Source organism: Trichosurus vulpecula, chromosome 1 (genome assembly GCF_011100635.1).
Source record: "Trichosurus vulpecula isolate mTriVul1 chromosome 1, mTriVul1.pri, whole genome shotgun sequence".
In the NCBI taxonomy this organism is placed as follows: domain Eukaryota; kingdom Metazoa; phylum Chordata; class Mammalia; order Diprotodontia; family Phalangeridae; genus Trichosurus; species Trichosurus vulpecula.
The window spans coordinates 500,737,884-500,762,546 of NC_050573.1; the positions used below are offsets into that span (position 1 = coordinate 500,737,884).

General features: G+C 38.9%; 1 protein-coding gene across 1 annotated transcript; it reads right to left on the reverse strand.

Annotated features, from left to right (window-relative positions):
- Positions 1–946: 946 nt before the first annotated feature.
- On the reverse strand, positions 947–22,794 carry TMED7 (transmembrane p24 trafficking protein 7). The gene is made up of 3 exons (XM_036740175.1): positions 22,141–22,794; positions 6,923–7,168; positions 947–3,808 (listed from the first exon to the last, which is right to left on the reverse strand). The coding sequence occupies exons 1-3, from the start codon at positions 22,303–22,305 to the stop codon at positions 3,572–3,574; spliced, it is 648 nt and encodes a 215-aa protein (XP_036596070.1). The 5' UTR covers positions 22,306–22,794; the 3' UTR covers positions 947–3,571.
- Positions 22,795–24,663: the final 1,869 nt, after the last annotated feature.

Consider the following 24,663-nt stretch of genomic DNA (forward strand, 5'->3'; position numbering starts at 1 on the left):
GATCAACAGAAAATTAGGACTGCAGCAGCATAAACATTGCATAAAAAAGCAAGGGTTCTTGACTTAAAAGTAGCCAAGAGTTTTTGGTTCCATTTTTTTCCTCCAAAATAGCTATCACAAAGTAGGAGTTAAATTAAGCAAGATCCAAGATCCAGATCCCTTTTAAAATAAATTAACAAATATCGGGGTCCACTAGGTATAAAGTATTGAGTTAGGCACTATGGAATTCACTTAAGTAACTAAGAGGTTATCTAGTTAATGAGATAAAACATACTTCAAACTACGTATGCATTCCCTTCCTTGTGCCAACTCCCCCCCAAAAAGCCCCAAACCAAAACCAACTCAAACCTAAAAATACATGGCTTACTAATAGTAACTGTCAAATGAGTGGTGCAACGATCACTGCACCCTAGGGAGTGTGGTAGGGAAGGCTTCAATTGAAATAAGATTTTAACTGGATCCTAATTTGAATAGGTGAAAAGAGAAGGGTACTGAAGGTAGGGAAAATACTGAGCAAAGGAAGAGAGGTGGAAAAATGTAAAGCTTGCTTGGGAACAGTAAGAGACTCAATTTGGCTAGAAATGCTTTGTTTTCTGAATGGCAGAATAGCAAAAATAACTGCAGCTATCAGTGGCAATAAATGCACATTTGGAGACAATGGTTCCTCCACCAAGGCTTTTGCAAGAGGAAAATAAAATTTAAAAAAGGTAAATAAGATCCAGTTTGTAGAAGGTCTTAATGGGCTAATAAATTTATATTTTATCTTGTGGGGTAGTATCAAGGAAAAAGAGTAAAAGCACAAACAAAACAGTATCCTGCTCTTTAAAAAAGTCTATATTCCATGAATTGGGTTTCAATTTTAAGATTTTTTTAAAGTTTCAAATTATGTGTCAGGAATGTAGATAGTTTTTAAAAAGCATTTATTTTATATGACACTGGCACAATCTTTTAGAAATAATATCTGTTTAATTCAGAATAAGTTCCTGCCTGTCCCAAGCTAAACCCAAAAAAGCCACTACATCATATTCATATATTAATTTGTTTTAATTTTTCCAAAACAATATTCAAAGGATCTGCTTTGTTTCATTCAAACTATAAATGTTAAACATTTACAAACTAAAACAGGAACTGACAATACACAAGAATTTAAACATATCTTTCAAAGAATAGTTTTTAAAAATTGTTTTTCAGTTCATTGTATTCAAAGTTTAATATTGTCAAGCTTTGGGTAACCTTTTTGAATCACACACCACTACCACATCTTCTTTTAACACAAAAATGTTTAGATTTTATCAGCAAAACAATATTTTAAGATGTTTACTTCACAAGTTGATGTTTTATCATATAAACTTGTATATTAAATCCCTTTCCATTAACTACTTAAAAAAATATATACAACTATGAATGTTTAAATATGCATCCTGTGCCATGTGTCCAAGCAAACATCTGGGAATTTTCAAACTATTAGAGTAAGTTGAAAGGATGAAAGAACTGGCTTCAAATTTTTCTTTATGACTCAACAGACCAAGCATTTTTAATGGGAGGAAGAAAAAAACTAATTAGCATGTGTTTCTATATAGAGAGATGTGTATTTTCTAATATACATATACACGCACAAGTCAGGAAAGAAAACAAACATCAGAAATTAACTTCTTAGCTTAAATATTTTGTGGACCAAATCTTGGCTTATAAGTACTTTAAATTTTGTTGTTCTCCAAATATAACAGGAGAAAAACGCTGGTTTCATGAAATGTGTGTGTGTGTGTGTGTGTGTGTACTGCCTAATAAAAGATCTGAAGGACAGAGCAGAGTAGCAATATGAAAAGGACCTATTAAAATACATCTATAATATTATGCATAGGACATTAACTAGATTGAAATCAAATCCAAATCAAGTCTAAATATCTGTACCACACTTCTCATGAACAAATCTATAACTTTAGATCTTTGTCCAAATCTTGTTACATGCAATTCTGTTTTGCTCTGAAAAATCTTAAGGATTTAAATCATGCAAGAGTCATTTAGCAAATGCTTCTGCTATGTTGTGGAACTCAAAGTAAACCACAACAGCAACTTTTTCCCCCTCTCAGAAAAAAAAAGAAAAACTTGCTGGAAATATGTTTGTATTAAAAAAGGTCTCGGAATTAAGAACTGACAATTTCTGGTCAGTGATGGTAAACTGAAAGACTAGAAATGCTGTCCAATTAATACTCTTTAGTATTAGATGTTGTCACAGGGATTGAACAATCACATTTTTTGGTACAGCACTCATTCTCATACAAAACCACAGGGGAATAAATAACTTTTTTTTGTCTAACATCAGAAAAATGTTTTAACTATTTGTAGAATTTTTGGCTTAGCATTATAGAATAGTAAAATGATCCCATTCTAGGACAGAGGAAACTAATCTTAATGAGAGTTTCAATTTACACAAGATAAGAATATTTTCCTGTTTCAAAGAAAAATGCCCATGGCAGCTCAATAAAAGTAGGTAATAGATCTACTAAAGGTTGAAACCAATGCAAACCATTTACTGGGATGAAAAAATAACACATAAAACACTTTAAACCTTTTCTGTTACTGTTTCATGACCAACAATCAAATATTAACAATTGTGATTCCCATTCTAAGTTCAAGGGGAAAAAAAGTATCATTACCTAACAGTGACTGAACGTACAGCATTGTGTAATGCTAACAATGAAAATGTCAAATGAGATTTTAAATAGCTCAAAGAATTACAATAACTTGATATATCTAAAATCAACGTAGCCACAGATGGAGAAAGCCAGTCATTATAAAGACGGAAGAATATGTCAATATAGAAACTGTGATGTTTGTGGCAAAGTTATCAAAAATTCTCTCTAACTGGAGCTCTAATATCTCTCAGTGTCTTCAACCAAAATCTCTAAGGTTTCAATTCTACAATTACTGAAAAACTCACTGCTTTTATAGTTTTATAAACTATAGAATGAGTATAAAACCTGCTACTCTACAGGCAATTAAAGACTAACAATTTGGACCATGATATATCAACTCAAAACTGAATCAAAATTATGTAACTATGGCAGACTTTTTTTTTTATTAACAAATCAAAAGTGCAGTACAGGGCTTAGCCTACAGTTCATCACACTGGTTTAAAAAACAAAAATTCATGCCTAACCTACTGAAAGGGCTATTTTCTTCCTCCATAATATAACTTATCTCTAAAGCAACCTAAGGAATTAAAATATCAGTTCCCTTTGACAGAAGTAGTCTTACTGATTAAAAAGAATCAACATGACAAAGTTTAGAGTGATAAGAGTGAATACAAACAACTGTGGAAAGGGTAGAATGTTTGTGTTGGATGTTTAACATGAAAAGCTTCAAACAAGCTCTGAAGTTTTTCAACTTTTTCAAATAAAAAGGTGTCCTTTCCCATTGTTTAGGGATATATGTTGCATTTCCCCACAATCAATGTAAGGGGGTAAAGAGGTTTTTAAAATATTGCCAATATTAAGTTCTTCGGTACCTACTATTAATGGGAAAACAGCAACATTACAGATGTATAGTGGATCAATTCTCAAAACACTAGTTATGATCCAACACGGGTTGTAGTGGTTCGTTTATCTGAGAAAAAGCTTTTCAGAAGAAATACCTGCCCTATGCTAACAACAAGAAGAATGATGGCTTCTCCAATTGACCAATAGGCCACTCTTGTATTTAGATCCTCTGCCCGGCTGCGTCCTTGAGCTTCTCTTAGTCGGAAATGAGTCTGGTAGTCGATGACAGACTTCAAAGCTTCGTGAATTGAAACACAAGCAGATTCCATCTAGACAGAAATATTTTCAGTTAGTCTTGCCAATAGTTTACTTTCTAACATATTTCTTTTTAGGAGGAAAAATTTTTCTTTTTCCATTTATAATCTTTGTATCATTCTTAGGAAATTCTCTTCTTGCCAAAGAAAGGATATCTTACTGAACATCCTAGGAGAGGCACTGTTGTGTAGTTTGAAGTTAGGAAGTATTAAATATCATCTTTGACACTAGCATGTGACCAAAAGGAGATTATTTGTCCTCTCTTTTAGTTTCTTTATCTGTAAAATGGATGCATAGTAACTACCTCTCAAGGTTTTTATGGGATTAAACAAAATGTTAATCACTCCACAAAGTTTAAAGTTCTATATAAAAACCCCAAGTTATTGTTGTACAGTGAGACATTTGATTTTTTAAGTTAAACACAAAAATTTCCCCAAATTATAGACAACCACTTTATTTCACTGCAGCCACTTGTTCATCCTTCGTTTTTGAAGAGGACCAATGATATCACAGGGGTGATGTCTTAATTTTCATGTGAATTGGATTTAAGTGAGGCAACATTGAGAACCTCCCAGGTTCCCGCTTTGTTCCTGCTATGACTGCTGCTAGACTCCAGGGTGATAATGAGCTCTGGCAGCATTGGACAGACCATATGGGCTGTGTAGGTAAGGTGTGGAACTGTTAATTACTGACTCTGACTTCAGTGCTGCACCCCTTATGAAGTAGGAGGCTGTAGCATGCTACTATCGGGGCTTCAAAATGGGAGAGCAAACATGTGAATATCAGCCTGGGAGAACTTTAAGCTACAGAGAGTAAAACTCAAAGCCTACTTTTATGGAGAAAACTTGGAGTAACATACTCTGGCTCAACTTCAGCAATGCACTCAGAGAACAAGCTCACGCCTTACTGAATTCTTTGTAAATCTGCTAATTTTTCTCTTCTCATGATTGTTGATTAAACCAATGCCTTTTTTTCTTGATAGGGTATAACTAACTTCACTGTATTTACCCCTAGTTTGAGATGGTTGTTCTACTTCACTCAGAGAGAAAACAGAATCCTTAAGCTTTAGATTACTTCATATTTTGAAGAGTGGAATATGACTTTATAATGCCTGGCATATTACGATTAACAATTTCCACTGTTTAAAAGTTTAGTAGTGGCTGAGTACAAAAATCTGTGTTACAATACTATTTTTCTATTATATTTCTTGCATTAGGGAACTTTAATAAGTGTGCATGTGTGGAAACTAAGTATTACAGAACCGTGCTTGGTTTTTGCTTAATTTCATCAATAGATACTGGGTAAGAAATAATTTGGGTATGAAAATCACATAGCAAAGCAGTGCAAGAGAATTGTGTAAGGTTAGAGAAGGTTATGCAAGCCATAGATTTTAAATAGACACCCATCATTTTCATGCCCAGAATGTACTCCCTCTCCACTTCTAGTGAAAAGCACTTGTAGTTTCCCTGAAAATTCAAATCAAATGCTATAATCTACATGGGTTTTTTCCTGATCCCCTACCTACTACTGCTCTCAAATTACCTTTTATTCTGTATATTCTTATCGGTGTACAAGCTATCTCCTCCGATGGAATACAGGTTCCTTGAGGGCAGGGAGGGTTTCCATTTTTTTTTTTTAATGTGTCCCAAGCACCTAATACCTGTTAGGCACTGGATACATATTTCCTGATTACACATCCACTGCTATAGAAGTAACACGGAATAACGGAATAGCTAGGCTTAGAGTTAGGAAGACCTGGTTTCAAACCTTACCTCTGACACTAGCTGTGTGTCACTGGCAAGTTCCTATCTATTAACTCATGTGGGTTTTGATCCGTGTTGGTGGAGGAAATTCCTGAAGCTGACGAAATCACAGATCTTTTATTTGTGATACACTGATGTACTAATATAAATATAAGCTGAATGTGAATAAGCTCAGTCAATAGTTTTGGATATGAAATAAAATGAACTTTTACAAATAGTAGGTTCATTTAATTTTTTAAAATTTCTGTACTTATCAACTTGCTAAAGCACCTACTTATATGCTAAGCCTTGCAGAATGAATTAAGAATTGGGCATTTTATATGTTTTTTAAAATTTCAAATATTCTTTCAATAATTTGATATCGGTTATACATGTGTAGTCAGGCAAAACAGTTCCATTAGTTGTTTTGTGCAATTCACCCCTCCCAAAAAAAGTAAAGAAAGAAAAAAAGGTATTCTTTGACCTGCACTCAGACTCTATCAGTTCTTTCTCTGGAGGTGGATAGTTTTTTCATCATAAGATCTTAAGAATATTTTTTTTTGTAATTCTAAAGATTGGCTCACAAACTGTATTACAAATACCTCTTCTCTTCACTAGGAATTTACAAAGTTCTGGAAGTGATGTGAAATTGAAAACCTTTCAACTATAAGCTTCTTTCCTTTGAAATTTATTTCCTATCCTGAAAGAGAACAGTGAAACTGGGGTGGAAATAAACCTACTATCTTCATGATATTTCACCATATACTTTCTTTCCTAGTCTTTCTAGCCATTCTTCATGAGGTTCTGTTTCAGAACCTTTAACGATTTTAACTCCTCAATATTTTGATTACATAGCAGAGTACAATAAGTAAAGATGGTTTCAGAGAAACAAGAAGATCTTTATGAACTGATGCAGAATGAAAGGAGCAGAATCAGGAGAACAATTTATGCCCTTTTTAGGATAGGGTCAAGGTGCGAATTTGTTTACTTGACTGTGTATCTATTACAAGGGTTTTCTTTTTCTTTTTTCTAATGGGAAAGGAGAAAGGGAGATGGAAGAGAAAAGACATGTTTGTTAATTCAAAAAAATTTAACTAAAAAATTGCACAGCATAATATTACTACAGCAGTCTGATTAATATTAAATAGAATGTGAAGATCATCTTTTATCTCTGGGCTATATTTGTACATTTCTGCCTCAACTCAGGCCACCAACGTGGTAGGTTCAGCCTTTTTTTCATCAAATACACCCCACCGCTAGAATTCTGGGGGAGCTGGGGTGGGTTTTTATTGTGCACTGCTATTGTTTCTTCTTAATATCTTTTTAAAAACAAAAGCATTTATGCATACTATTATTATTATACAGATGATCTATATTTGCTTTTACCTGTGTAAGTGCACTGACTCTGTTCTCACTGGGAAACAATGGTGGATCTTCTCCAACTTGAAAGTCAAAGTACACAGTTTTGTGTGTGAAAGTAGAGAACTCATTACTGAAACAAAATTTGTATGTTCCATTTCTGGATGCAGTGAAGGTAAAACTATCATACTGTTTCTTCATTTCTTTGTATAACACTACACCATCAGGATCTTCCAACCGACAATCTACATCATAATGACCACCAGTAATCACCTGTAGAAAGAAAAACACGAAAAGTTTGGAGTAGAACAAAAATTAAAGACATTAACCAATTTTCCTGTTATAATACTAAAATAAAGTGCCAGTTATTGTTTAATATGGCAGACAATACCATATTCTAATATTTCTATTGATGGGCCTTTACCAAGAGGCAAATTTTGATTCAAAAATAAAATTAAAAACAAAACAAAACAAGTAGAGTTGTTCAATAATGAAAAGAATTCTTTCATGAGGTAAGTTTTCTACAACCAGAGGTATTCAAAAGGAAGCTAGATGACTGTAAGGACTCCTGCACTGGTGGGAAGCTAGACCAGATGACCTCTAATGTTACCTTCCAATTAACTTGAAGGCTACAATTTTAGCTAAAAGGAATAAATGCATAGGAATAACATGAGAAAAGCCCACAAGAGTAAAATGGTACCATATCGTAGAGGGCCTTGAATGCTAGTCAAAGGAGTCTGAAATTTACCTCATTGGCAATAGAGAACCAGATGAGTTTTCATCTCAAGAATGACATCACTAGCTCTACAGATATGAAAGATTATTAATCTCATATCACTGATTATACTCAGCCAAGCCTCAGCCTTGGATCACTCCCACCATTCATCGTCTCTAACTTTACACATGTACTGCTAAATGAAGGGGGAAAAAAATCCCCAAATCCAAACTGGGTCCACTACAAATTTATGTTATACAACCTTGAATGGGCCCTCACTGCTGCTAGGCAGTCCTTCCACACCTCTGTTATCAACTCATGACGCCACTCTCCATCGCAACTGCTCCAAACCTTTTTACCCCCCCTTAAACCTCCAATGGTTCCCTTCTTCCCTCAATCCTGGTTGAAAAGTACCTCACATTTCATAGAAATAACTGAAGCCAAGAACTCCCTCTTCTCTCCTCTTCTTCATCTCCTATCATTCCGATACCTTGTGCTACTCCCCCTTCACTACTGTCTCGCATGATGAAGTGGCCTCACTCCTTACTAAGGCTAATCCCTCTATTTGTTCCAGAGATCTCATTCCAATCCCATCTCCTTCAAAAGACTGCCCCTGTCAACCCCAATTTTTCACTTATTTTCAATCTCTCCCTTTCTCATTCTCCCCTTGTTCATTTCCTACTGCCTACAAATGTGCCCATGCCTCCCCTATCCTGAAAAAACCTTCACTTGATCCTCCATCCCTGCTATCATCTTATATATCTATCTCTTCTGTTCTTTGTAGCTAAACTAGAAAAGACCATCCACAATAGTGGTCTTCATTTTTCTCCCCTCACTCTCTTCTTAACCCCTTACAATCTGTTTTCCACTTTTCCAAAGTTACTGATGATCGCTTGGTTACCAAATGCATTGGCTTGTTTTCAATCCTCATTTTCCTCAACCTCTGACACTGGTGATCACTCTACCTTGATACTCTTTTCTCTCTAGGTTTTCAAGACACCATTCTCTCCTGGTTCTCTTTTTATCTATGGGACCACTCCTGCTCTGTCTCCTCTGCTGGATCCTCTTCTAGATTATGTCCTTTAACTGCTGGTATCCTTGCCCCTCTCCTTTTCTCCCTCTATCCATACTACTTTACTTGGTGATCTCCTCAGCTTTCATGGATGTAATTACCATCTCTATGCTGATGATTTCCAAATCTACCTTTCCTGCCCTAATTTCTCTGCCGACCTCCAATGTCACATCTCCACCAACCGCCTTTCATAAATCTTTTTTTGTATTTAGCAGTATTTTTATTTTTCTTTCATTTACATGTAAAGATAGTTTTCAAAATCCATTTTTGTAATATTTTGAGTTCTAAATTTTTCTTCTTCATTTTTTTTCCTCCCTAACACAGCAAGCAGTCTGACAGAGGTTATACATGTACAATCACATTAAACATATTTCCATATTAGTCAGGTTGTGAAAGAAGAATCAGAACAAAAGAGAAAATTGCAAGAAAGAAAAAACAAAAACCAAAGTGAAAACAGTATGCTTCCACCTGCATTCAGACTCTATAGTTCTTTCTCTGGATGTGGATAGCATTTTCCATCATGAGTTTTTTGGAATTGTCTTGGATTACTGTACTGCTAAGAAGAGCTAAGTCAATCAGTTGATCATGGCACAGAGTTGCTGTTACTGTGTACAATGTTTTCCGATTCTATTCATGTCACTCAGCATCAGTTTATATATGTCTTTCCAGGTTTTTCTGAAATCTGCCTGCTCATCATTTCTTACAGCACAATAGTATTCCATTACATTCATATACCATAACTTGTTCAGCCATTCCCCAACTGATGGGCATCCCCTCAATTTCCAATTCTTGGCCACCACAAAAAGAGCTGCTATAAATATTTTAGTGCACGTGGTTCCTTTTCCCTTTTTTATGATACCTTTGGGATACAGACCTAGTAGTATATTGCTGGGTCAAAAGGTATGTACCGTTTTATAGCAGTTTGGGCATAGTTTCCAATTGCTCTCCAGAATGGCTGGATCAGTTCACAACTCCACCAGCAATGCATTAGTGTTCCAATTTTTCCCACATCTTCTCCAACACTTATCATTTTCCTTTTCTGTCATATTAGCCAATCTCATAGGTGTGAAGTGGTACCTCAGAGTTATTTTACATTTCTCTAATCAACACTGATTTAGAGCATTTTTTCATGAGACTATAGAAGCTTTAATTTCTTCTTTTGAAAACTGCCTGTTTATATCCTTTGACCATTTATCAACTGGGGAATGACTTGTATTCTTACAAATTTGACTCAGTTCTCTATATATAAGGAATATGGACTTTATCAGAAACACTGGCTGTAAAAATTATTTCCCAGTTTTCTTTCTAATCTTGGTTGCATTTGGTTCTGTTTGTGCAAAACCTTTTTAAAAGTAATCAAAATCATCTACTTCGCACTTCATAATGTTCTCTATCTCTTGTCTGGTTATAAAGTCTTTCCTTCTCCACAGGTCTGACAGGTAAACCATTCCGTGCTCTCCTAATTTGCTTATGGTATCACCCTTTATGTTTAAATCATATACCCATTTTGACTGTATCTTGGTATAAAGTGTGAGATGTTGGTGTACGCCTAGTTTCTGCCATACTATTTTCCAGTTTTCCCAGCAGTTTTTGTCAAATGGTGAGTTTTTAACCCAGAAGCTGGAGTCTTTGGGTTTATCAAACAATAGAGTTCTACAGTCATTTACTACTATGTCTTGTGTACCCAACCTATTCTATTGATCTATCACTCTATTTCTTAGCCAGTACCGAATAGTTTTCATGATTTTTGCTTTAGGATATGGTTTTATATCTGGTATGGCGAGACTACCTTCCTTTGCATTTTTTTTTCATTCATTCCCTTGATATTCTTGACCTTTTGTTCTTCCAGATGAATTTTATTATTTTTTCTAACTCAATAAAATACTTTTTTGGTAGTTTGATTGGCATACCACTGAATGAGTAAACTAATTTAGGTAGGATTGTCATTTTTATTATATTAGCTTGGCCTACGCATGAGCAATTGATATTTTCCCAATTGTATAGATCTGACTCTATTTGTGTCAAAAGTGTTTTGTAATTGTGTCCATATAGTTCCTGGGTTTGTAGACTCCCAAATATTTTATAGTATCTAGTCATTTTAAATGGAATTTCTCTTTCTATTTCTTGCTGCTGGGTTTTGTTGGTAATACATAGAAATATTGATGATTTAGGTGGCTTTATGTTATATCCTACAACTTTGGCAAAGTTGTTAATTGTTTCAAGTAGTTTTTTGGTTGATTCTCTAGGATTCTGTATACATACCACAATATCTTCTGCAAAGAGTGATAGTTTTGTTTCCTCATCACCTATTCTAATTCTTCCAATTTCTTTTTCTTCTCTTATTGCTAAAGCCAACATTTCTAGTACAATATTGAATAACGGCAGTGATAATGGGCATCCTTGTTTCACCCCTGATCTTACTGGGAATGTTTCTAGCATATCCCACCATAGATAATGCTTGCTGATGGTTTTAGATAGATACTGTTTATCATTTCCTTTAAGGAACACTCCATTTATTCCCATGCTCTCCAGTGTTTTTAACAGAAATGGGCACTGTATTTTGTCAAAAGCCTTTTCTGCACCTACTGAAATAATCATATGGTTTCTGTTGGTTTTGTTATTGATATGCTCAACTATGTTGATAGTTTTCCTAATACTGAACCAGCTCTGCATTCCTGGTATAAATCCCACCTGGTCATAATGTATTATCCTGGTGATAAACTGCTATAAACTCTTTGCTATTATTTTATTTTAAAAAATTTCATCAATATTCATTGGAGAAATTGGTCTATAATCCTCTTTCTTTTGGCTCTTCCTGGTTTAGGTATCAGCACCTTATTTGTGTCATAAAAGGAATTTGGTAGGACTCTTTCTTTGCCTATTTTTTCCAAATAGTTTACGTAGTACTGGAATTGTTCTTTAAATGTTTGGTAGAATTCATCTATAAATTCGTCTGGCCCTGGAAACTTTTTCTTAAGGAGTTCATTGATGGCTTGTTCAATTTCTTTTTCTAAAATGGGGTTAAATATTTTATTTCCAGTTTGGTTAATCTGGGTAATTTATATTTTTGTAAATATTCGTCTATTTCACTTAGATTGTCAGATTTACTGGCGCACAGTTGGGCAAAACAGCTCCTAATTATTGCTTTAATTTCCTATTAATTGCTAGTGAATTCATCCCTTTCATTTTTGATACTGGTAATTTGGTTTTCTTCTTTTTTTTTTTTCTTTAATCAAATTAACCCAAGGTTTACCAATTTTATGCTTTTTTTCCCCATAAAACCAACTTACTTTTATTTATTAGTTCAATATACTTTCAATTTTATTAATCTCCTTTGATTTTCAGAATTTCTAATTTGGTATTTACTTGGGGATTTTTAATTTGTTCTTTTTTAAAGCTTTTTTTAGTTGTGTGCCCAATTTATTTATCTCTTCTTTCTCTATTTTATTCATATAAGCATTTAGAAATATAAAATTTCTCCTAAAAACTACTTTTTGCTGCATCCCATAAAGTTTTGGTATGTTGTCTCATTATTGTTGTTCTCCTTGATAAAATTATCAATTGTTTCTATGATTTGTTGTTTGATTCACTCATTCTTTGGGATTATTTACTTTCCAATTAGTTTTTAGGCCACCTTTCTATGAACCTTTATTACACATAATTTTTATTGCATGATGATCTAAAAAGGAGGCATTTAATATTTCTACCTTGCTGCATTTGATTGTGAGGTTTTTATGCCCCAATACATGGTCAATTTTGGTGTATGTGTCATGTACTGCTGAGAAAAAGGTGTATTCTTTTCTATGTCCATTCAATTTTCTCCAGATGTCTATCATACTTAACTTTTCTAAAATTCTATTCACCTCCTTAACTTCTTGTGGTTAGATTTATCTAGTTCTGAAAGGGGGAGGTTGAGGACTTCCACTAGTATAGTTTTGCTGTCTATTTCTTCCTGTAACTCACTTAACTTCTTCTCTAAGAATTTGGATGCTATACCACTTAGTGCATATACGTTTAGTATCGAGATATTACTTCATGGTCTGTGGTACCTTCTAGCAAGATGTAGTTTCCTTATCTCTTTTAATTAGATCTATTTTTGCTTTTCCTTTATCTGAGATCAAGACTGATGCTCCTGCTTTTGTTTTACTCCAGCTGAAGAATAATATATTTCTGCTCTGGCTTTCTACCTTTATTCTTCTTTAACTTTACCACACCTACTGTGCTTCAAATCTGCTTGCATTTTATGGGAAAGTTTATCCCATTTATATTCAGTTATGATTACTGTGTATTTCTCTCTATCCTATTTTTCCCCGTTTATATTTTTCTCTTTTTTTACCCTGTCCCTTCTGACCATCCACTCCCTCAATCTGCCCTCCCTTCAATCAGTGCCCCACCCTTTCTTTCCCTTTTCTCCTCCTATTTCTCTATAGGGTAAGATATATTTCTATACCCAACTGAGTGTATTTTATGTCTTCTTTGAGCCAAATCCAATGAGAGGAAGGTTCAAACGATGTTCACTCCTCCCTTTCTTCCCCCTCTACTGTAATAGATTTTTTGTGCCTCTTCATTGTGATGTAATTTCCTCTTCTCCTGGTACAATCCTTTTTTTCACCCCTTAATTTTTTTTATATCATCATATCAAAATCAACTTATATCCACACGTCTGTCTGTGTACATTCTCTCTACCTGCCCTAACAGAGATACAGTTCTCAAGAGTTACAAGTATCATCTTCCTGTGTAGGTATATAAATAATTTTTTCTTTTCTGTTTACCTTTTTATGCTTTTGAATCTTTATTTGAAGATCAAATTTTCTGTTCAGTTCTGGTCTTTTCATCAGGAAAGATTGAAAGTCCCCTATTTCATTAAATATACATCTTTTCCCCTGAAAGATTAAGCTCAATTTTGCTGGGTAGTTGATTCTTGGTGATAATCCAAGCTCCTCTGACTTCTGGAATATTATATTCCAAGCCCTCCAATCCTTTAATGAAGCTGCTAAATTCTGTGTAATGCCGACTGTGGCTTCTGATATCTGAATTGCTTCTTTCTGGCTGCTTGTAACATTTTCTCCTTGACCTGATAATTCTGGAATTTGGCTATAATATTCCTTGGAGTCTTCATTTTGTGATCTCTTTCCCAATATGATTGGTGGATTCTTTCAATTACTATTTTATCCTCTGGTTCTGGGATATCAGGGCAGTTTTCCTCGTAATTTCTTGAAAGATGCTGTCCAGGCTCTTTTTTTGATCATGGCTTTCAGCTAGTTCAATAATTCTTAAATTGTCTCTCTTGGATCTGTTTTCATGGTCAGTTGTTTTTCCAAGGAGGCATTTTACATTTTCTTCTACTTTTTCATTCTTTTGATTTTGTTTTGACTCTTGATGTCTTATAGAGTCATTAGCTTCCACTTTCCCAATTCTAATTTTTAAGGAATTGTTTTCTTCAGTTAGCTTTTGTACCTCCTTTTCCATTTGGCCAATGCTACTTTTTGGAGAGCTGTTTTCCTTAATTTTTGTCCTTCCTTTTCCAAGCTGCTGACTCTTGCATAACTCTCATTTCTTTTCTTTCTCAATTTTTCTTCTACCCGTCATCTGATTTTTAAAATCCTTTTTGAGCTCTTCTAAGGCGGCTTTTTGGGCTTAAGATCAGTTCACATTCCTCTCTGAAGCTTCGCATGCAGGCATTTTGACACTGTTGTCCTCTTCCGAGTTTATGTTTTGGTCTTCCCTGTCACCATAGTAGACTTCTATGATCACAACCCTTTCCTGCTCCCCTTTGTTTTTTTAGTCTTTCATGACTTTTAAAGTTGAGCACTGCTCCTGGAACATTGAAGGCACTGTCCCAAGCTCCTTGCACTGGAGGCCACGGGCCTGGTCACTGGCTTTTTGCACTGGGATGGCCTGACCTAGTTGTGCTGGGGTTCCAGGGCTGGCAGTTTACCTTCTGCGCTGGGGCTGGAGGTCTCACAGCTGGCCTGCTGTGCTAGGACTGTATGGCCTTGGTTGTTAATCTGTGATGTGGCTAAGAGCCTCCAATTGGTTTGCCTAGCCACCATTCACACTCCCCATTTATCTAAATGAGACAGACCTTTCCTAAGTTATCTTAAGCTGGAAAATTGTTTCACTCCATCTTTTTGTGGATTCTGTTGCTCCTGAATCCTCTTAGAGGCTTGATTTAATGTTGTTTCTAAAGGAATTTGGGGAGAACTCAGGCAAATTCCTGGCTTCTCTCCGTGATCTTGGCTCCATCTCCTGCCTTTAAGAAATCTTGCCTGGGTGTGTAGCAGACATCTTAAACTTAATATACTGAAAATGGAATTTTGTTATCTTTCTCCCAAACCTTACCAACCTTCTATCTTCCCCATTACTGTCGAGGACAATATCATCCTCTCCAGGACTTTTAGGCTTGCAACCAATCTGTTTCCAAGGCCTGTCAATGTTACCTCTGCAACACTGTTCAAATACAAACGCTTCTCTTACATTGTCACCACCCTGGTGTGGACCCTCATTACCTCAAGCCTGGCTTACTGCAATAGTCTGCTGGTGGGTCTGCCTGTCCCATGTATCTCCCCATTCCAATTCATCCTCCATTCAGCCACATAGGTGATTTCCCAAATGTACAGCTTGGACCATGTCATCCCCCTACTCAATAAACCCTAGTGGCTTCCTATTGTTTCTAAGTAACAAAAAAAATGCTCTGGTTGGCATTCCAAGTCTTTTATAACCTAGTTTCCTCCCATATTTCCAATCTTCTTACATCTTACTTCCCAACACATACTCTTCAATTCAGTAACACCGGTGTCCAACTGTTTCCATTAATAAGACTAATCATCTCTCTACTTCAGGCAGCGTTTTTTTCTGCTGTCCCCCTCCCTTGCCCCCACCCCATGCCTGAAATGTTCTTCCTCTTCTACTTCAGACTACTGACCTCCTTGGCTTCTTTTAGGTTCCAACTAAAATCCCACCTTCTATAGGAAGCCTTCCCAAACCTCTCTTAATTCCAGTGCCCTCCCTGTGGTTTCCTATTTACCCTTTATTTGCTTTATTTGTATTTGTTTTCCTGATTTCTCTCCCCTCAGATCGTAAACTCCTTGAGGGTAGGAACTGTCTTTGCTTCTTTTGCATCCCCAGTTTAGCACAGTGCCTGGGGCGTAGTAAGCAGTTGATAAGTGTTTATCGGTTGATTGGGAGCACGGTTAAGGGTCCATTGGAGTGGGGAAAGGACATTCAGCTAGAGAGATCTGCAAATGGATCTGCAAGAGTCCAAGGTGTGAATGATGTTGATGAAGTCCCATATTCAGGTGCAGGCAGGGGAAGAAGAAAAAGGTAACAAACATAAGAAATGTTTTGGATTTGGTAAAGGATGGAATGAGAAGTGGGGAAGAGGAAAGAGTCAACCCCCGTTCCCCACAAAGGTATCAAATGGAGAGATTGAATAAGTAATGGCAACACTGACAGAAATAGTTAAAATCAGGTAATGTAGATTTTGAGGGAAGACAAGTTTGGTTTTAGGCATGCCTGAGTGAAAACATCAAGATAGAAATGTAGGACTAGAGCTAGGGAATGAGATCAGGACCAGTCAGATTGCTAAGAGAAAAGATTAATGCCAGGCAAAATCTGAGGAACACTCACCTTACAGGATCAAGAGAAAGACTAGTGAAGAAGACAGGTACATGTTTACAAAGGAACTAGTAGGGTGGTACCTCTGAAGGTAAGGAAAGAGAAAGTACAGTTAGAGGCTGCTAGCATTATCAATTGCTGCAGAGAACTCAAGGAAGAAGACCAAAAAAGGCCTTTGGAGTTAAAGACAAGGATAAGGAGGTCTTTATTGACCTTTGAAATACTTTCCATACAGTGGTAGGAACCTAAAAGCTAAATTACAAAGTCCTAGAAGAGGTAGAAAGAGATGACATTAAGGGCACAGGTAGAGAGTTTAGCTTTAGTCAGTATCAGGATCTCCCTTCTGAGACAGGGGAGAAGAAAAGAATTAGGAGTGATTTTAAAAAAGTTATAATAAGAAACTTGTCAAGATTAAAGACTGGAATCCACAGACTCATTAAAAAGGGATCACTGAGGCTATCCTGTACAACATACAGCAGAACAAAAATTCTCTGTAGTGTATCCAAAGGTTAGTTGTTTATTCACCTGGAAGGTCATTACCTCCTGGAGCAGGCACTTTTTTCTTACATCAATATTCAATCTGTTTCCCAGTAACCTCCTTTTCATTGTTCTTATTTTTAAGAAAAAATATAATCTCTCTTTCACATGATAGCCTCTGAAATTTTTGAAGACAGTTATCATGTCTTTTTAAAATCTTCTCTCCTCCAGGCTAAATATTCTTATGTCTGTTAACCAATTTTTATATAGTGTAATCCCAAGGCTCATCCTGATGTCTTCAGTAGAAAAAGAGGTTAGGTCAAATGCCAACTTGTGAGGGACTTCAGTAAGGCACTGTGTGAAGCCATGTTAAGTGAAAAGCAGATCAAGGAAATAAGGCTTGCGAAATAAGAGTGAAATGCTGCTGGGCAGCAGTGAGGATCCATTTGAAGGCATGCGCTATAAATTTATTGTGCATAAAATCAACTTGATTCCACGCCTGTTCTCAGCAGCTCAGTAACAGGAGCAGAAAAACTGGCTAGCAGGATTACCCAAGCTTGAGGATTAGTAAATCCTCAGGACTAATGAAAGGATCAAGGAGGTCAGAAAATCTAGCATAATAGTTAGTCAATCGATTATTAATTCATATCAGAAATACATAAGAATGAAAGCAAAGCATCAAGACTTCACTGGAGGCAATAATAACAGGGGCTGACATCTGTAACCCTTTAAGGTTTGCCATGTATTTTATACACAGTACTCAAACGGAAGTGACCTCATCATTTTGAGAGTCCCCTACAATGATGCAGACTTGAAGTCCACTCACGCCTGTCCTTCCTATCAGACTCTTGTTTACATTATCCCAAAAAGTTTCCCACAGTGGGTCCACTTAAGTACTGGAGGCCTTCCTTGCTCTCTCCCAACCAGGATTTGAGAGGAGCATTCTGGCTTCCGTTTCTCTTTAAGTAACTCAAAAAATGCAAGCAGCTTACAAATAGGTAAGTTTCTGATCAATGGCATCTAATGAAAAAAATATGCCACACCTCTAGCCTATACTAATTTCTCCTTGTCTGGTAAGGTGGAGGTTGTGGGAGAAAAGTAGCGACACTAATGCAGAGTTCAGCAATGCTGCCCAAGATTTAGAGATATGGAGTTGTACAGTAGAAAGAATGCTGAATTTGGAATCAGGAGAAACTTGGGTTCTAATCTCACCAGTGACACTTAGTCGTGTGACCATGGGCAAGTCAATTAAAACTATGAGTCCGTTTCCTCACTAGTAAAATATGGGCAATACCAACCACAGTACTTCATGGATTGTTCAGAGACTAAATGAGATAACGTATGCAAAATGCTTTAGAAACAAACTATTATAGAGCCATTTCAAATGTTATTAGCAGGGATGTGTTCTCTTCAAGCAAATTACAATGAACAAGCACTTATTAAAGGTTTAATATTAATGTGGCATCCTTATTAAGCACTGGGGATACAAAGATGGCAAAAACAAAAACACCTTTCCCTGCCCACAAGGAGCTCATATTCTAATGAGGAAGAAAGTATGTAAATAACTAGGTAAAAACAAGATGTAACAGACCAGATGGATAGTTTTCTAAGAGGGAAGGCACTACAAATCTCTAAGACCAGGAAAGGCCTACCTGCAAAGGTGGGGTTGGACCTCAGTTGTATTTTGTTTTGTTTTTGGCAAGGCAATTGGAGCTTAGTCTTGAAGGAAACCAGGGATGTTAAGAGACAGACGTGAGAAGGGGAGCATTCCAGGCATGGAGATGGAGTCTCATGTATGAGGAACAGCAAGTAGGCCAGAGTGAATGAATTATAAAGTGTTTGGAGGGGAATAAAGTACAGGGAGCCTGTCAAAGTAGGAAGGTACCAGATTCTGAAGAACTTTAAATGCTAAACTTGATTCTGGGGGCAGTAGGGAGCCACTGAAGTTAAGTGGATGGGTGAGTGGAATGGTCAGACTTATACTTTAGGAAAATCACTTTGGTAGCTGAACGGAGGATGGACCGGACGGTATGAGAGAAGGGAAGGTAGAAATGACAAGACTTGACAACAAATTGGCCATGCAGGATGAATTCAAGCGAGGAGTCAAGGATGACCTCATATTTCAATCCTACATGACTGGAAGAATGGTATGTCTTTAATAGTAACTGGAAAGAGGGAAGGGTTTGGGGGAAAGTTAATGAGTTCTGTTTTGGACACACTGAGTTTGAGATGCCTATGGAGCATACTTTGAGATATCCAAGAGGCATTTAATAATGCTATGAGCAGCTGAGGAAAGCAGGCAGCTAAGTGGTGCGGGGGATAGAGCACTGGACTGGGAGCCAGAAGACCTGAGATGAAATCTTGCCTCAGAAACTTACTAGCTGTGTGACCTTGGGCAAGTCACTTCCTTCTCTCAGTTTCAATTTCCTCATCTGTATAATGGGGATAAAAGCGCTCACCTTACAGGGTTGTTGTAAGACCAAATGAGGTAACATGTAAAGCACTTTGCAAACCTCCATCTGTTACATAATACTTTATGGTTATCATTATTTAGCAGATTTTGATTAAAGTGAGGAGGCTGGAGGAAGTCCAAAAATGGATTGTTATTAATCATTATGAAATAACCGTCTGAGTTTGTTTTTGTCATTTGAGGATTGAGTAGCATATTCTTCTATATCTTAACTTGAAAATAAAAATGTTCAATACAGGGCGGCTAGGTGGCGCAGTGAGTAGAGCACCAGCCCTGGAGTCAGAAGGACCTGAGTTCCAATGCGGGCTCAGACGCGGCACACTTACCAGCTGTGTGACCTTGGGCAAGTCACTTTACCCCAACTGCCCTGGCCTTTCCCCTTCCAAAAAAACAACAAAAAAAAGTTTGAAAACTGTTCAATAGTTTAAGTCGCAAGAGTAGACGCCCAAGGCATACCACTAGAGAAACCCCCCTTTGCTACCACAGGTTAACAACAATCCATCAAAACATTCTTATGAATCCACCTAGTCTGAATTTCTCTAGTCTCTACAGGAGCACTATAACATACTTTGAAATCAAGATACACTATGTCAAAAGCATTCCAACCTTTCCCCTTTTAAATCAAATGACTCTACACATTGCTGCTTAATCTTCTTTATTAATAAGGTTATGAAGCCACAATTTTTGATGTGTTTTACAAAAATCTAAAATGGAAAGTCTTTAAAAGTAAGGCTATCAACCTAAAATCATTCATTTATAAACACGTTTTCAGAAAGGCACTTATTACATAAAGAAGAGCTCTTTCGTACAATGTTCGTACAGATTTCATTTTGGTTACATCTCACTGCAATAAAATGAAATGAAAAATTATAAAACCAAGATGCTGATTACCGTTTTAAGTTATTTGAAGGAAAAGATGGGTATTAACAACACGAAGGGAAAACGTTGATGTCTAATTCTCAAGTAGAAAAATTTTAGAAGGGTTGTTCAATTAACTCAACTATCTCTAGTTACAGGCAGAGCCAGAATCCAAACCATCCAAAGTTGACTCCACTGGATTCAAATGTCTTCATCACTCAAGGTTTACAAAATGAAAATACTTCTTGCCTTTTTCCCTCCAGAAAACCACTGAAGTTGCTATTAATAATGAAATAAATTGGAAATTTGGGAAATCGGGAAGTTAAAGAATGAATCTGCCTTGGGAAATCAGAGTTGAGGTTGTAACAAAACCATGGGAAGGAAGCCACCCAGCCAATCAGCTACCCAGAACTAGAAGCTACAGTGGAGTCTTAACAAAATTTTTTATAATTGTATTTCAGTATAATTAGTTTGTTTTGTCATCCTGTGTATTTTTATGCATTTAAAAATATGTTTCTGAGAAGGGGACCATAGGCTTTATCAAAATTGGAGAGGGGTTTAAAGCATTAGCTAAAATCCTACCTCCTGCAAGAAGACTTTCCCAGTCCCTCTTAATGTTGGAGCCTTGCCACTGAGATTATCTCTGAGGTATCCTATCTATCTCTAAGTAGTTATTTTTAAGTTGCCCCCCTTTGAGACTGAAAACTCCTTGAGGGCAGGGACCCTTTTTTAGTTTTCTTTGCATTCCAAGAGCTTTTCCCAGTGGCATGTAGTAGGTGCCTAATAATGCTTGTTGACTTCCTGGATCCCCTGTAATTCTAGTGCCTCCCCTCTGTTGATTATTTCAATTTATTGTGTAATAACAAGCCTTTATATAATGTTTACTATGTGCTAGGCACAGCGCTAAGGAAGCACTTGACAACTATTTCATTTGATCCTCACAACAACCCTGGGAGGTGGCTGCTACTATCACCCTCATTTTACATGTGAGGAAAATGAGAGAAACAGAGATGAAATGACCTGTCTGGGGGCAGATCTGAACTCGGGCCTACCCCACTTTTATAATAATTAAATGTGTGCCAAGCACTAAGTGCTTCATAATTATTATTTTATTTTATCCTCAAAGCAAGGGGGGGGGTGGGGAAGTGCTCTTATTAGCCCCATTTTACAAACGAGGAAACTGAGGCACACTAATTAGATCACTTTCCCAGGGTCACACAGCTGAGGCCACATTTGAACTCGGCTTTTCCTTGTGGTGGTGGTGGGGGGAGGGGCAGCTAGATGACCCAAATGGGGTGTGAAACGACTGAATAACAACAAAGGTGGAACGGAAGATGGTGCGCCAGCCCTTCCCAAGTTCAAATCCAGCCTCAGACACTTAACTAGCTTCGTGACCCGGGCGAGTCACTTAACCCTGTTTGCCTCAGTTTCCTCATCTGTAAAACGAGCCCGAGAAAGAAATGGCAAATCAGGCCAAGAAAACCCCAAATGGGGTCACGAACTGTCAGACACAATTGAGACGACTTAACAACTTCCTAGTTGGTACATAGATTTGGGCAAGTAAGTGCCCCTCCCCCCATTAGACTGTGAGCTCCTGGAGGGCATGGACTGTCTTTTGCCTTTCTTTGTATCCCCAGCGCTCAGCACAGGGCCTGGTACATAGTAGGCGCTTAATAAATGGGTTACCGACTGAGATCAGCTATGTGGATACACGACTACATGTATGCTTTAAGGATAAGCACTACAAGGGCTGAATCATTCACTACCCCTTGCCCCCTGGTGCCTCGCTCTAACCTTCATCTTCTCATATAATTGGTGCCTAATAAATGCTCGTTGGGTTGCTTGGCATTTCATCCTTGCTCCGTTCCCTCCAAAGCGCATTTCCGGACGCCTACACCTGACCCCGACTCAGCCCCCCCTCCCCCCACTTGGCAGGGCTTCCTGGGGAATGAGGGGCAGGCTCGCGGCCCGGGGGTTCGGGGCTGTCCGCCCTTCCGGCCTGCTCCCCGCCCGCCCCGCCCGCCCGCGCTCGGTACCTGGAACTCGAGGGTACACTTGGTGCCCTGGATGATGTCCTCGTAGAAGCACTGCTTGGCGTTGTCTGGCAGCTCGAAGGTGATCTCCGAGCAGCGGCCCGGCCCCAGCGCCAGCGCCAGCAGCAGCAGGAGGGCGGCCGCCCACGCCGACCCCGGCCGAGGCATGTCCCGGGCTGGGGGCGGCCGGAGGACCACGGCGACGGGGCTGTGCACACACACACACAAAGCCGAGTGAGCCCGGCCCCGGCCTCCCCGCTCCCCCGACGCCTCACCACTGCGGAGGGGGCCCGGAGGCTTCGCCAAGCCCCGGCGGCCGGGGAGCCGGCGGCGGCGGAGGAGGGCAGGGCAGCGCCGGTCTCCCCGGGAAACGGCTCCGCGAGGCGCGAGTCCGGGAGCGGGTGGGGGGAGGGAGAAACGGCGCGCGGGCCTGGTGGGGGAGGGGGAGAGACTCGCACGGAGAGGAGGCGAGGGGACAAGTGAGGGAGGGGGCAGGGAGGGGGAGAGGCTACCGCGGCGGCGGGGACGACGGGTGCAAAAGAGACCGGAAACCGCAGGAAGTGAGCGAGATTACTGAAGGAAAAGGGGCGGGGGAGCGCCTCCAACGACCCGGATGTAGTTCACCCAGCCCGTTCTGGGCGAGCCGGCCGAATGCCTACGTGGAGGGCCGGCTAGCTAAGTGACGCTGCTTGGGGCGGGGGAGAGGAGGGAGTGCTGGGTGCACGCGCCTCCCGGGAGGCGGGGCTGATGGGAGGAGAGGCGCGCGGGCACCTGCCGGGGGCGGGGAGTGGGGAGCCGGAGGGATGTTGCTGAGCGCACGCTCCTCCCGGGAGGCGGGGCTGACAGGAGGGGCGGGGCGCGGGCACCTGCCGCGCTGGCGCGGGACCTTTGTGTGTGTGGCAAACAGCAGGGGGCGTGAAAGCAAAGCAACCTCGCCCCAAGCCTAGTGTAGGGTCAAGCATACACAGTCTGGACGTAAAATGAGATTGGATTTTTAAAAGAGACAAAAAAATAACGTTTATAAGAAGTGCAAAAAAAAAAATACTGAGCGCATTTGGACCAGAAGGCACTGTGCCAGACGATAGAAGGACTGCCGCAAACATCGTAGACTAGAAGCAAAAAGCCGCAGTATACGAGGCTTTTGTTGTGGGTCAGTCGTGACCTCCCCTTTGTGAGTACCCCCTTTGGGGTTTCCTCGGCCAAGATTCTGGAATATTTGACATTTCTAATGCTCATTTTACAACTTAGGAAACTGAGGCAAACGGGGTTGAGTGACACGCTCAGCGTCACACAGCTAGTTAAGTGTAAGACCGGATTTGAACTCGGTCCCCGACTCCAGACCCTGCGTGTTATCCACTAAGCCACCCAGCTGCTCCTTATATACAAGATAGGGTAGAGGTAATCTCAGAGGGTTGGCAGGGGAGAGAAGCCCCCAAGTGCTTCCACTAGAAGAACCTTCCCTTTGAGATTACCTTCCCTTTATTTTGTATATTCCTTATACGTTCATCATCATTCGCATGCTGTCTTCCCCCTCAGAATGCGAGATACAGAGAGGGAAAAGGGAAGGTGGATCTCAAAGGGAACCTCCCACTGAAGATAAAGAGCTTTCCCGTCCCTTCCCACAGGTAGAGCCTCCTAGGTGAGATTACTAGCCTTCCTTTTACTTTCTACGCCTTGCATTCTTATGGGGAGGCCGCATGTGCATAATTATGTGCTTTATGTATGCAAAGGGAAGGTAACCTCGAAGGGAAGGCTCTAGCAGGGGGAAGTACTTGGGGGCTTTTCTCAGCCCCTCTCCCCGCTAGTGCCTTTTCTTTGAGATTACCTTCCATTCTTCTGCATATATCTCGCATTCTAATGGAGAGACTGCAATTAATTCCAGGGGGTCTCTACCTGTTATGTTAAACTTCCTCTCCAGGGCATAAGAAAAAAAAACGAGAGACGAATATAATAGAGGATGGATGGAAGAAAAAAAACCATTTATCAAGCACATAAAATGTGTAAAGTCAAGTCAGTTAGGATATGTAGAGCTGTGATAATTGAATCCTAGGGACCTGATGAGAGCCACTGAAAGTGGGAGAAGAGAAGGCCCAGGATATAGCTTGGGGGCACAGCCATGGTTAGTGGATAGAGATCCTTCAAAGGAGACTGAGACTGGGCAGGCAGGTAGGAGGAAAACAGAGAAAAAGTAATATTGAAAACCTAGAGAGAAGAGAGTATCAAAGAGAGAGTGATTGCGGATGTCAAATATTGCCAAGGACATGTCTGTAAGTTCCCTTATTTATTTTAACAGAGCCCCTAAATATTTGTCTAATGATTTTTTTTAACATACAAACAGTATGACCCTTGTTTTCCTGATCCTCCGTGAGTATATAGCTATGTCCTAATAAATATGGGTAATGAATCCTATGAAATAGTCCCCGTCTATTTGATTCTGTACTATTTGAAGTCATAATTTTGCAAAATATGGTAATTGGCTTCAACCTAATGGAAAAAAGCAGTGCAAATTTGAATAATCTGACTACT

Excerpts from the sequence above, each read along its gene's own strand:
- TMED7 (XM_036740175.1), bottom strand. The coding sequence starts at position 22,305 with ATGCCTCGGCCGGGGTCGGCGTGGGCGGCCGCCCTCCTGCTGCTGCTG. Across the intron at positions 7,169-22,140 it reads AGTGTACCCTCGAGTTCCAG|GTGATTACTGGTGGTCATTA; the intron begins GTACCGAGCGCG and ends TTCTTTCTACAG. Across the intron at positions 3,809-6,922 it reads GAGTCAGTGCACTTACACAG|ATGGAATCTGCTTGTGTTTC; the intron begins GTAAAAGCAAAT and ends ATTTCTGTCTAG.